General features: G+C 32.9%; 4 protein-coding genes across 7 annotated transcripts; 2 read left to right on the forward strand and 2 right to left on the reverse strand.

Annotated features, from left to right (window-relative positions):
• Nucleotides 1-231: 231 nt before the first annotated feature.
• Nucleotides 232-2,651, reverse strand: LOC143344424 (putative G-protein coupled receptor B0563.6). 3 transcript variants are annotated; one of them, XM_076770470.1, is made up of 6 exons: nucleotides 2,418-2,651; nucleotides 1,714-1,973; nucleotides 1,412-1,638; nucleotides 1,035-1,336; nucleotides 553-787; nucleotides 232-472 (listed from the first exon to the last, which is right to left on the reverse strand). In XM_076770470.1, the coding sequence occupies exons 1-6, from the start codon at nucleotides 2,423-2,425 to the stop codon at nucleotides 278-280; spliced, it is 1,227 nt and encodes a 408-aa protein (XP_076626585.1). In that variant the 5' UTR covers nucleotides 2,426-2,651; the 3' UTR covers nucleotides 232-277. The 3 variants fall into 3 exon arrangements, with proteins under 3 accessions (XP_076626585.1, XP_076626586.1, XP_076626583.1); XM_076770471.1 differs by lacking the exon at nucleotides 2,418-2,651 and adding an exon at nucleotides 2,338-2,392; XM_076770468.1 differs by lacking the exon at nucleotides 2,418-2,651 and adding an exon at nucleotides 2,110-2,313.
• A 59-nt stretch (nucleotides 2,652-2,710) lies between these two features.
• LOC143344426 (syntaxin-1A) lies at nucleotides 2,711-13,505 on the reverse strand. Of its 2 annotated transcripts, none has more exons than XM_076770473.1 (9): nucleotides 12,935-13,505; nucleotides 12,603-12,698; nucleotides 12,414-12,507; nucleotides 12,280-12,354; nucleotides 7,256-7,453; nucleotides 7,101-7,174; nucleotides 6,883-7,020; nucleotides 6,614-6,724; nucleotides 2,711-3,016 (listed from the first exon to the last, which is right to left on the reverse strand). In XM_076770473.1, the coding sequence occupies exons 1-9, from the start codon at nucleotides 12,965-12,967 to the stop codon at nucleotides 2,936-2,938; spliced, it is 900 nt and encodes a 299-aa protein (XP_076626588.1). In that variant the 5' UTR covers nucleotides 12,968-13,505; the 3' UTR covers nucleotides 2,711-2,935. The 2 variants fall into 2 exon arrangements, with proteins under 2 accessions (XP_076626588.1, XP_076626589.1); XM_076770474.1 differs by lacking the exon at nucleotides 2,711-3,016 and adding an exon at nucleotides 6,363-6,544.
• On the forward strand, nucleotides 4,833-6,337 carry LOC143344425 (lymphokine-activated killer T-cell-originated protein kinase). The gene is made up of 5 exons (XM_076770472.1): nucleotides 4,833-5,045; nucleotides 5,124-5,357; nucleotides 5,460-5,753; nucleotides 5,823-6,050; nucleotides 6,128-6,337. Exons 1-5 carry the CDS (start codon nucleotides 4,922-4,924, stop codon nucleotides 6,280-6,282), a joined length of 1,035 nt encoding a protein of 344 aa, XP_076626587.1. The 5' UTR covers nucleotides 4,833-4,921; the 3' UTR covers nucleotides 6,283-6,337.
• On the forward strand, nucleotides 7,850-12,975 carry LOC143344423 (condensin-2 complex subunit D3-L). Its single transcript, XM_076770467.1, has 2 exons — nucleotides 7,850-11,666; nucleotides 11,726-12,975. The coding sequence occupies exons 1-2, from the start codon at nucleotides 8,128-8,130 to the stop codon at nucleotides 12,195-12,197; spliced, it is 4,011 nt and encodes a 1,336-aa protein (XP_076626582.1). The 5' UTR covers nucleotides 7,850-8,127; the 3' UTR covers nucleotides 12,198-12,975.
• Nucleotides 13,506-13,773: the final 268 nt, after the last annotated feature.

Consider the following 13,773-nt stretch of genomic DNA (forward strand, 5'->3'; position numbering starts at 1 on the left):
TTATTAATTTTAAAACTATGCTATTTGAATAATTCTAACTTAAACTTCATACAAATATAATAAACCGTAAGAAATTTGAGAAACGACATAATCATGTACCTTACGTCATAAACAAGTAACAAAGTTTTATTACACAGCTTTCATTCCATATAGAGGATAATTTAATTTCGACCGTATACTATGACTTAATGTGTGGTACATAATTACATTTGAGTGTATTTAAATAATACATTTGTCGTGATTGGACTGTTTTATTCGCAATTTAATCGTACAATAGTTAAATGATATCGGAGGCATTTAATAATTCCGATTCTTTATCTTCTTCCATGGGATTCAGTTTACTGGCAGAACCAGGTGAATTTAATTTTGTTTGTTCAGGTGTTAATCGCACCGTTGTACCGTGTCGACTATAGTCTTCGATTTCCCCGATTGGTCGCTCAATATCTTCTTCCATGTCTTTCCCACATTTGTTCTATATTTTAAAATCGGACAACCCCATTAAAAAATGCTGTCCCCCATTTTGTTTTAGTTATTTCAATTCGCGTCTTTTACCTGAAGAATCTTGACAAATTCTTCCCGAAATTCTCTACTGCAGGAAAAATACACGACAATGTAAATGGCAAAGTTGCATAGCTCAATGACAGCTGCGAATGCTTGAAATAAGTAATAACCAACATCCGTGCTCTCGCAGTTATGATATAATAATGGAACAAGTGTTGATGGTATCATCGACACAATAAAGCACACCGCCATGACCGACATCAATGTGGCCAGGTGTTGTTCTTCTCTGAAAAATGATTTACAGGCGATAAGAATGATTACCCAAGTACATGCAACGGCTATTAACATCCAACGGGGTTGCGCGTTATTCGGATAATTATTTTCTAGCCTGTAATTCGAAGAAAATTTTGCTCGTTACTCATACTGTTCGTAATGAGTTTACAGGGTTGTTCTTTTTTGTATTTTCGTAGCATTAAGGACGTAGTACGAAGGTTGACGGTTCATTACGTTTACATCCGCGAAGTATACTCTACCTGTATCCTCGGTTACGCGTGAGCAGAGACGTTTCAGGAACGTTCGCGGTACGGTACTTCTCCGAGACCAATTGAAATTCTCTTTTCTTTGCGTTTAGGTGCAGAAACCTTCTGATAACGACGGTGTTTAAGAAAAGGAGGATCATCGTCGGACAGAGGCGCACCACGATTTCCATGATCCAGATGTATGCGTTCCAGAGCGCGTTCCGCGTGATCGCAGTATTTTCGCGCAACGCGAAGAGAATAGATGTACTCCCTTGCTGTTCGTACACCATTCTCATTCCAGTCAGCGGAGCGCTTACCTATAGGTCAAATCACGATCGTAATTAGGGTGTTGCTTCACGTAAAGAAGGACAAGATCGTTTAAAAAAATGTACCGCGAATCCGAGAATGAACGAGCACAGGATGGAGGAGCGGACATTCTTGCGCGCGTTTCTACCGCGGATACGAGCCGGGAAAAAAATGAAAATGTATCGATCCACGATTAAACAGGTCATTACTAAAATGCTTGCGATGGAGAATGTGTTAACAGCGACTAACTCCAAATGGGCGTGATAGAATACGGACGGATAATTATTTTTCATCCCGTGTCCCAGTCTGACAACTGAAATAAGATAGATTCAATTACGATTTGTATCGTTAATTTTTTTTTATTTATAAATCTGTTACGGGTACGCACATATCGGTATCCAAGACACCAGTACCCCGATGTGCGCCATTGCAACTCCTCTGAGATACAAATACGCGATTCCGCGAAACATAGGTGTGGACAACACTATGAGTATCAAAATATTGCCGACCATACCGCTGGCCACGATACTCGGCATTATTATTCTGTAAATAATTCTCAGCAAAGGCGTGGTCTCCTGGAGAACGTTTTTGTTCGCGTCAACGACGCTGTTCCACGTAGAGTTTCCATTCTCGCAGGACAAAAGTGTTCTAAAAAGAATTACGAATGCGTTACGAATTTATAACACCGACGACTAAAATTTTCACTGCAACGCGAAGATTACAAGCGTAGATCCACGATACAAACTATCGAAACTTCGTCGGTCTGTTCGTTTTAAAAACGTACCCTTTCAAAACTCCCGTCAACATAGCGATTATCGAACTATTTATTATAGAAAATCGTAAACGCGATTTAAAAGTCACATAGAAGATGTACCACGATCAAAGACTATTTGTTACCGTAAATATTTTTATCTCGCGCGTTCTAACGCGTTCATTGATAGCCACTTGAGCTGAAAACGTCGCGTCAAGGTGCACAACAAGTTCTGCGAGATCCATCCCTCGATGAACTCACCACCGGGTTTCTCGTGAAAAGCCGATATCGCGCATGCTCCCACGACGGTTCACTTATTGTTACACCCAAAGTATATTTACTTGTACATTATAATTATATTCCGGCGCCCTTCGTTCGGCTAACTCGATTAAAGATGCAATAAAACCGTGTCCCAAGGTAAACTAATAGCGTGCCCAGGCCCGTGGCCACGGAACCTTCATCATGCACCGCGACTGATAATCGACAAGAATGTTCGAAAGTTCGTCGCACTACGATAAAACGTAAACGTTTGCAAAAGAAAGCTTTAAATCAGCGTCGAATCGACACTTTCTCCGTGTTGGTTTCTGAAAAAAAGGATACGTGGTTAATAGATGGGCTATGGATTGCCAAATATCAAATTTTAAGTGGGGTCGACTGCTATAAATTCAAAGTGAAACTGCTGGTTGCCTCTTAATTTTGAAACAATTCGCGCTGGCTGATCCCAGTAAATGAGTGATCATGAAACCGAATACGATAGGACGCATCTTCTGGTAATAGTCGAGGTTTAATATTCCTGATAGTGACATCGAAAGTTCGTTTCTAATTAATCGTTTATTCTTGTTCAGGTTCGTGGAATTCATCAACATCTGCATCGCGTCGAGGATCCTGACGACGGTTGATTCCTGTCCTTGTCGTCCTCCCAGCGAGTGTCTAAATACGTCTGAAATCCGTTACAACATCAGTCAGGTGTTAATATTGCCTTGTGAAAGCGAAGATTTAGTAAGATGTTGCTCAATAGTGTCGAAACCGATAGAATCCGTAGATACGGGTGGATCCCTGCAAGATCAAGAGAACAAACTGGAGGAAAATGATGGAATGGACCTAGAAGTAGATTCAAGCGAGATGACATTGCAATCCAACGTCCTTCCGCTAGAAGAATCCTCGAATATACCTGTACTGTCATTGAATGACAGTAGTTTTTCATATCCGCTACAGTATGTTCACCACGAACAAAAAAGTGTGAAACACGAAGAGCCTATTATAAGACAAAGAGACCAATTTGTAACACCGGAAGTGTTTACGCAAGATGACCAAGAAGAATCGTTCAACCAAGTACTGATTGATCGAGCAACAAGCTTTGAAAGTCATAGAACATCTCCGAGACAACCAGTTTCGTTTCAAATTAGAGATTCAAAGAAACAAGGGAAGGAAAGTCTCGTGCGTAGTATCGACCCTACGATCGCTGAAAGAGTGATCTTAAACAAAGGTTATCATTCTAACGTGAATTACGGGTTTCCATCGATACCCAAAAGCTCGTCTGAAAAAATAAGCGATCTCTTCGAGCGGAAAACATCATTAGAGACGCCTCTTACGCTCGATGAAGTATCCACTCGAGCGATCATCGAAAATGCAAGCTCAGTGAGCAAACTTGATGCGTTACAACGAGACGATACGTCGATCAGAAATTTATCATACCCGGAAGACGCTGGGGATGTTAAACGCGTTGTTCGAAGTCGTGCTTCAAAGCTTAACGAAAAATCGAGAAAAGAGATGACCAAAGGATCTGATAATTCTTCGAATTCTTTATCCATGAGCAATGCGAACGCAAAGACCATGGACCGAATTCCAACAGAATCTATTCCAGAGAAGGGATTCAAGAGACTGACCAGAATCTTATCAACAAGGAACCTACGAAACTAAAGAAGTTTGTTCAATAAATCAAACAAAACGAAAATAAAACGATCGTTTTAAAATGTGTATTTATCATCGGTCGGAGAAAGACACCGCACAATCGACCGATAAAGAGGATCGAAAATGTGTGGATATTGTAGATACGAAGATTAAATACATGTAAATAATATCTTATTAACGAAGGTTGAGTTAAATTAATTATCGAACCTCATCAATGATAATAAAATGTTTAGTAAAAAGAAAATACAAAGTTCTTTTTTTGATGTACTGAACGTGTACTAAAAATGGAACAGATAGTTCGTATTCCCTTGGAAGTATGAACATGCATTTACATGTAGAGAGGTATATTTCTCAGTATCCCATGCACTCTTAACTGTATGTATATAATGCAGAAATTTACTTCCTTTTTAGCCTTCACCTTTAGATACGGTATACCATTACCCTTTGCAGACGAAAAAAAAACAAAACAAGTAAACAACTCGAAAAAAAATATTTATGTTCTATTAATAGTCTGAATAAAATGGTTGAATCACATAGTTTTATAGTCAAGTTGAAGTGTAAATAAATGTGTACACAGATGCGTGCAATACAATTCTAATTATAAAAAACTGTATTTTGTAATTAAATCATCTTATTAAATACAGATTGGTGATGTTATTCTACCCTCTTTACTTGTAACGAATAACAGTAACTTGAAGTTACTTATCTTAATTTATCCATGAATATGGACGGAAAATTCGATTTCTATTAAAAACAATTTGATTGCAAGAAGACTTGCTTGACTGTCGTTTACAGCAGTACTTTAAGTTGGCAATACTTGAGCGTCTGATTAAGAAAATTCAAAAGTAACGGGCTGAGTATAGTGAGCGTGATCGAATGTGTTACGAGACGCCTTGAATTTAAATCAAATATTATTATTTCTAGTAGTAATATAATGACTGAATTTAGAACACCGACGACGAAAAAGTATAGGAGTAGAGTGCAAGATAATCCAGAATTGCAAACTCCTATTAAAATACCAGCCTCACCGTTTCTAGAACAAATAGGTTATGGATGTGGTAAATAAGTGCAATTATTTTAATTTGTTAATGCTCTATGTAATGCTCTATTATTTTAATGCCCAAATACATTGTCAGGTGTTGCTGTATTTAGCTTGGAACGATCGCCAAGGGTTGGTTTCGCTCGATCGCCATGGGCAATAAAGAAAAGAAATCACAAAGTTGTAGATAGAAAATATAACGAACGTATTCGATTTGAAGCAGAAATACTTCGTAAATTGGATCATCCAAACATTGTCGGTTTTCGGGCGTTCACCGAAGTCGCAAACGGTGAACCATGTTTGGCAATGGAAAAATTGGACACTTCTTTAGGTATAAGAAAATATGTTATATGATAAAATTGTACTTAATATATGTCTATTATTTTATTTTAATTAGACGCTTAGAAAAGCAAATAAATTATGATTTTTTCAGGTGATAGAATAGAGGAGAAACTTGAGGTTGGTGATGATCAGTTTCCAGCTAAAGACATTTTAAAAATTGCATATGAAATTGTAAAAGGATTAGAATATTTACATCACACTGCTCATATTTTACATGGAGATATAAAAAGTTATAATGTGTTACTGTCTGAGGATTACAGCATAGTTAAACTTTGTGACTTTGGTGTGTCTGTACCACTTACAAAATCTTTAGAAATAGATACTTCAAAAGGAGATTTTTTATATATAGGAACAGAATGTTGGAGTGCACCTGAAATAATATTTGGCAAGTCATCTTTTAGAATTCATGTGTACCAATAATTATAACAGAAAATAATAAAATTTTATTTCTCAGAGGATGGTCCAGTTACAAATAAAGCTGATATTTGGTCATATGGCCTTGTGGTTTGGGAAATGATAGCTTTGTCTCCACCTCATGTAGGAAATATAGAAACAGATGATGATGATTCATTCAAGGAATCAATGTCAGAAATGGAAACAACACTTGATTTGGAAACTAGTGGAAATGACAATAAAGATGAGAGCATTGATTTTCTTAAAAAAATGACCCATGCTAAATATGGTAAGTACATGAATAACATATATCTAAAGCCATCTTTAAAAATTAGTAAATCAAATACAATACATTAATAATTATAGGTACACGCCCTCCATTACCTGCCATTAATCTAGGAAAAGAATATGAAAAAGTACTTGAGTTATTTTTTGCATGCACTACCAATGAATATAATCTTAGGCCTAGTGCTAAAGGTATTCTAAAATATTTTGAAAATTATGTATATAAAAAAAAATAAATGATCTTACTCTGTTTTGAATTATTTTTTATAAGAATAACTTTGTAATTGTTATATATATTGTAAGTATTATACATATATTGATATGTTATTGATAATGTTAGTGATAAAATTTTTTTAAAGATACTGAATGTCACTGTTCATATAATAAATTTTTCACTTTTATACCAATTTCTGTTTCTTTTTTTTACAAAAGGACGACTACCAATAAAAGAAGAATAATTATTATTATACTGATTATAATACCAAACTTCATTTTCCTCTGGAAAAATATTCTGTATTAGTGTAGTTATTTTTCTAAATATATATTTATTTTTTGAATTACGAATACCTTTCTGTGTCTGTGACTCCTTTTTTCTGCTTTCTTAAGATCAGTACGACCATTATCAACATTATCTGCAGTTTTACCAGCAAAATATTCCACGCTATTTAATTGTTCTCCCTGTACAAAAAGAAATTGAAGTCCAAACGGATGTATTTTTAATACAGCGAGTTCTCGATTTACGCAATATTTACGAAGAGTTTGAAATGAATAAATCGCGTAAACGGAGGGGTTCATTGCTATACTTACTATAGTTCCATTTATTCTTTGGCACTTACCTGTTTTTCAATAAGAAATGCCATTTCAGTAAACATATCCCTAACTTCTGTAATAGATTTTTCCAATTTTACTATGTCATTGTGTCTGCTTTGTATATCTGATAACTGTTGTCTTGCAATTCTGCTATCTTCTAGAATCTAATCGTTAAAAGGTTTAAGTCTGTTTATGTTTATAAACAAAATAGTAATTCAGAGATATCTACATTCTGAATACTTACATTATCAACAAATAAACTATTTTCGTGGGAGTCAAGTAGCTTTTCCAGTTCTTCTCTTGTGATATGCTTCCTGACTAAAAAAGTAAGTAATGGAATAACATGGAGTTTCATTACAATTAACGGAAAATAATTTCAAACTTTTTATGAAAACATACTTAACAGTTTTTGTTGTTGTAAAAGTAAACGGCATTTTTCGTGATATCTTAACATAGACGTATTGTACTCTTCCATAACTTCTGAAAACAATCGTAACATCGATGTATATTGTAACGCTTTAATTCGAATATGTACGGGCCCATTTCTTGCACTTGATAATGTTAAATCATCAATGGCAGCAATTTCCTTTCCCATTTCTATAAAAATATATAAAAATGTTTAAATAGTTTATGCAAAATAAAGTAAAATTTTAAGTAATTGAAAAACTCGTATAATGAAAAATTATTAATTCTTTTTAAAGTTATAGTTAGTAACGATTTCTTTAATCTCACGTGACCTAATACATATACTTTTATAAAAGATTTTGCCCGCGTAAAATATAAGCTAATGTTAATTAAAATATTTTTTGCATAATATGATCCAATTATGAAATACTCTCGATTAATTATTCAGGATACCGATTATTTGTATGATACATAAATTATATATGCACTAGTTTCTGATCATATTTAGAAAAAATGTACAATGTGTGGGAGTTGTGTGCTAAGTTTACGTTGCACTTTGCAACGAATTTAATTGGTTGAATAGTTTCCCGCTTTCGAATGGACGCCAGAGTCCCTTGTAAAACTTTTTATATTTTGAGCGAGATGTTCCTCAGTAAATGTTCAATAAAGTTTTCTGTTGATGTACATCATAATCGAATTACAAATTTGTTATCGATACGCGCTCAGAAAATGATAACCTGAGACTATAAATTTTCTTTATCGCGTGATAAGTTAAGGTTATGTTTATATTTGCAAGATATTTAAAGAAATGTGATAATAATTGTAGTTTCGTTTTAAAATGATTTAAATCGAATACAGTTGTTACCATGGAATCTCTAAAAATATTTGACAATTTTAAATTGAGTGATCTAAGTGAAGACTGGATTCAATCCATTTGGGATGCAGAATTTATGTTTTTCAAAGAACCACCTGATGAGTACCTCATGTTTTTGGAGAGTGAAGGCATGAGACTGCTTTTACATGAGTCTTGTATAGTTGTAAAAACCTGGCTAGCTAAGGGTGTCAGTCAAAATGACTCAGAACATTATTCTGATATATCTTGGAGCAAATTAATTTCTATGGATATTAAGGTGCATGCTCTTCTACCTATATTGGGTTACATAATAAAAAGTGGCCAGGCTAAAGAAGCTGAGAGAGACTCAAGGCAATCATGTCTGTATGCAACTAATTTATATATCATACTTTTGGCTGTTCCTGGTAGCAATGCATTTAATGTATTTCATCCAAACTTGTATCAAAGAGCCATTGAAACACTGAGAGTAAACTGTGAGCTATTACAACCACCCAACAAAAAACGTAACAAGGCAGTGAATTTAGATGATTTTAATATTAGTGATGAACCAATAAATGATAATATTCTCTCACCCAGTGAAAAAAAAACTCTAATGCAAAATTTAAATATTATCATTTGTAGCTTTACTATGATGATAAAATCATTTTGGTTTAAGAATCATGCACAATCATTAGATATTACTATTCATGGATTGCTTGAAGTTACAAAAGTAGAAAATGATTGTGTAGATTTTCAATGTAATATTAGACAAAAAGGTACTACAGAAATTTCATTGACAAAAAATGCTTATTTGGCTTTGGAAGAATTATGTGATAATAAGCATGGAGCTGTTAAAGTTACTATAACAATTATAGCAAAATATGTATTACCTCGTTTATTATGTAGTCATATGGACACACAAGTAAAATTTACCACAACTGTACGTGAATGTACTCTAAACTTTTTAAAAGTTTTATTAGAGACATATGAGAAAGATGCAAAAACTGCTATTATAATATTAATACAGCACTTAATGCTGAATTATCCAGACAGACTTGAAGCTCGTCAAAAGCAAGCTAGTGTATTGATAAAACTCTTTGGAATATGTAAACAAAATATTATACTAGAAGCCTTTAAAAATGTAATACTATTATCACATCATAATAAAATACCATTCAGAATATTTGCTCAAGAGATCATTGGAAAGCTATTAATTGAATCCTTTTTGATGGATTGCAATATGAATGAAAATCTAAAGATTCAAGCAAAAAAAATATTCCTTGCAATTGTATTAAGTAGATGCATGGATTGTTCAAGTATGGTGAGAGGAAAAGCCATGGCAATAATCGCCGAGTTTACAGAATCCAACAATGAAGTAGACAAAGCAATACTACAAACTATGTTTAAAGAGTCTGATCCAAATAAGAAATTCCTTTCGTTCGACGAAATAAAGGATGCCCTATCCAAAGACATTGATGTATTACCTGGTTCAAATGTTTTAATAAACATGCTGATTGAACGAATAGAGGATGAAAGAGCAATGATACGACGAAGTACGTTGCAGATTTATAGAAATTTAATTCTAATGTTTCCAACATTGATGAATGAAATAATACCTGTAATTAGTCGCCGGTGTCGAGACCCAACACTAACGGTACGACGATTTGCTGTACAAGTTTTATCTCAAATTTTACAACAATTCCCAGATAATTCTCAACTTCTGGATGAATGGACAAAAACTGTTGTACCACAAATATTTGATATAGAAATTAAAGTACAAGAAAAAGTACTAGAATATTTACAGGAATTATTATTAAACGGAATAGTAGATCCTTCTATGTGTTCTGATACCACAAGAAGTACTTTACCATGGAATATTCTAAATACATTAACTAATATGAAAATGCGAAAACATTTATCCAAAGCTTGCAACTTATGGGTTAAGGCTGGTATTATTACTAATTCTGTAGTAAAAAACATACAGTCTCATATTGGAACAAACAATAATATAGGAGCATGGATTTTTTTAGCTGCACTGGCTGAAAATATCAAGTTGCCAAACATGAATAAATACATTTCAAATTACAAGGAAATTTTTGAAGAGAATGATTTTTATACAAGTTTAGTTCTGCAAGTGTTAAAATATTCATGGAAGTCCTTGGATAATGATGTTTTGGAATGTCTTCATGTTTACCTTTACAAATGTATACAGGAATTTAAAATCAACTTTGGTTTGATTAGTATTTGTTTGGACATCATACATAATATAATACAGTATTTAAATCCCAGGGATAATAATTTACTGGAATCAAATATGTTGAATTTAATAAAGATTTCAGAAATAGAAATTACGAAAATTTTTAAAAATGAAAACTTGGCTATAGAAGCTGCACCTAACTATTTAAAAGCTATGTTTACTCTAGGACATTCTACACTATTGTGTACTTACAAAATTTCACCATTAACATTACGAATTTTACAAGGGGTACTTCTAGAATGGGAAGTTCTACCAGAAGCAATAAAAGAAATACAAGAGTTACGAGCATCAGCTGTAATTATTCTTGGTCAGCAAGCAGTGCGGGATCGTGAGATTGCAAAAGAAGTAGTACCAATATTTGGTAGATTAATGAGACAGGAAATAAATCTAAATTCAGCTACTGAAATTGCTGTTAAAATAAACACTGCAAAGGCTTTAGCTGATATTTGCATTAGATTTACCGCATTGGTTGAACCTTATTTGCCAGATATGTGTGTCAGTATGAAGGATTCAAGTCCACAAGTTCGAGAAGCTATCATGGTGATATTCATCCAGCTTCTTCTTGAAGATTATGTAAAAATTAAGGGTCCATTCTTTTTTCATATGTTGACAATGTTGTCAGATTCAGACAATATGATTCGTGAATTAACAATTTTCTTAATAAAAGAGAGGCTTTTAACAAAGAATAAAACGTTAATATCACAACAATTTTTACAAAGTATATATCACTATAACAATTATCAATCCCAGCATAAAATTTACCATCAAAAAATGCGTGAAAAGGAAAGAAGAGCATTAACACTTTCTGGGAAAAAAAATGAAGATAAACGACGAACAATTTATGACTTTATGTTGGATCACTTAGATCCTCCAGGAAAGATAAAGTTACTTGTAAAAATAACTAGTCAAATATTTGGCGGAACTTGCGTTGATTCTGTTGATATTAAAAAAGAAGAAGGAGCATGTGTTTTAAGGGATGCATTATATGTAATTGGTAATGATCGTTTACGATTATCATCTTTTCACAAACATGGAGAAGATGATCAACAAGAATCTGAAGAATCTACAGTTCAAACAATGACACCAGCTGCTAATGCAATAACCATTATTATTGAAGGAATAAAAAAACATGGTTTAGAAGTTTTATTACCTTTATTAATAAAACTAAGACAAAAATTATCAGTTTTGAAATCTCCATTGGAAAATGATGTGAAAAGACTTTTGGTGAAAACATATTCAGAATATAACAAAGATCAGTTGTCGAATATATTGAATGAATACCCAAATTTGGAAAAAGAAGTGGAACAGTTCAAGAAGTATGTAAAAATACTATTTAATATGTTATTAATTATTTACTAATTGTAACGTATTTCAGGCAAGTGGGAGATATCAGTTGTGAGGATGAGAACTCTAATGAAGAAGAAAGTTCACCAATCGAAATAAGTAATCAGATTAGATTAACCAAGAATTCAGATTTAGAAACACACGACATATATCCTGCAGTTCAGCTACAACGTATTTCAATTTCTCAATTGCCAACCTCAAAAAGTACATCTACAAATGTTTATCCTTCACTTTCACCAACTAGTTCTTTAGACAGTTGGCATCCTATATCTTCAACACCAATTTTACAACTACCTTCACCCTCACAACCTGGTCCAAGCACAAGTACACCTAAGTCATCCAGTTGTTTTGATTTTCACATTAGTGATACATTAGTGGACCATGTTTCAAAGGCTAGAAAACTTTCTACTTTCTTTCAAAATGCAAAAAAATTGAACAATTTTGAACATGAAACAGTAGATATAAACAAGTCCCAAATTCAAGATGATAGTGAGTCTGATTAGGATAGGTAAGGCAAAGTATTTTTGTTCCTTTATTTTTCTTTATGGTGCAATTTATAGGAATAGAAAGAAAAAGTTTACATACCTCGTAATTTTCGTTGAACGCGAAATGATGTTTGTGAAATAGTATATGTACGACTTTCCAATTCTTTTTGTATATCTGAAAAACGAGAATTATTAATTATGAAATATGGAAAACATTTGATACTTTGTTCTTACCTTTATTTGTGTGTGACAGAACATTATTATGTAAATCCTTTACAATAGAAGTATTCTCAACAATAAGATGTATTAATGCACGAACTTCTTCAACCTGTATTAATATTATTTATATGTCTACTGCCAATTTTAAAGTCTGTGATATTTGAATGGTGACTTAACTATGTACATATGTGTATGAATACATACTTCATCCAACACTTCCTTCAATTTTCTATTTTGAGATATGTTGATGTGTACATCTTGTAAAAATCCTTTACCAAATGTAGTGCTACCCGTTTGACCCTAAATATAAGTAGATATAAATATTACATGCACATCTGTATTTCATTAGAAAACTAAGCACTGAAAATAATATTTAGAGAACATAAAGAGTATATTAGCTTTTCAAAATGAAGTTCTTTATGTTTCAACATTTGTTGCGATATATTCTATAGTTTGTATCATTAATGTGAATAACGTTTTCACGTGTAATTTTATCCAATTTAACTCTTAATTGTACTGAGTGATAAAATACTAACAGCGCGTAACTCCGACATTCGATCGCGGACCATGATGAGTATTGCTTGAGAATCAGCGTGTAACTGATAATTCTATGAATCCGACACATAAGATGTGTGTTTTATTATCTATCTTATCAGTGTAACAAAGATAATTGATAAAATCCAACGAGACATAGGCATTCTAATTTATAATTAATTATGTTCATTTGTGAAAACTAGTTCAAAATTTGTGGTTAGTCTCTGTACTGAACTGTTTGACACACTTCTCAGCTAAACTGTATTACCTTAACTAGAAGATGCTTTGCATTTAAAATGAAATAGGAAACAGACACTTAGCAGATGGGGTACAAGGATGACTTTGACATGAATTATGCACCTTTGCCTTGTACTTTCAGCTTTTTTTTTTGTTACAGCGGTAATATTCTTTTTCTTTATCACAGTGACTCGTTTTTTTAGGATGATACAGATTTCGAACCTTTGTACATACGTCTTGATACAAGTTCTTTTTTATGGAAATATTAATATGTACACATGCTTATTTATGCAAATGAATTTAGAGCAAAAGTATACCTTAGCTTATTAGTATGAATAAAAAAATTAGATTGTTGAAAATATTGAAATTTTTTGCTTTAATTAAAGAGAAAAAATGGTCAATGACCTTGTTTGTATATAATAAAAAATAATATTTAATATATAACAAATAAACTATTTTGTATAGAATTAAGAAAATGCTTGTAATTAACACTTCAAACTTGATTATAATTTTTGTATTAATATGTATAGCAGAAACTTTACCTAATCTGTGATATCATACAAAGTAAAAATGTTCGATATTTATGTATAACATTACATATACT

This window comes from Colletes latitarsis, chromosome 8, assembly GCF_051014445.1.
Source record: "Colletes latitarsis isolate SP2378_abdomen chromosome 8, iyColLati1, whole genome shotgun sequence".
Lineage (NCBI taxonomy): Eukaryota > Metazoa > Arthropoda > Insecta > Hymenoptera > Colletidae > Colletes > Colletes latitarsis.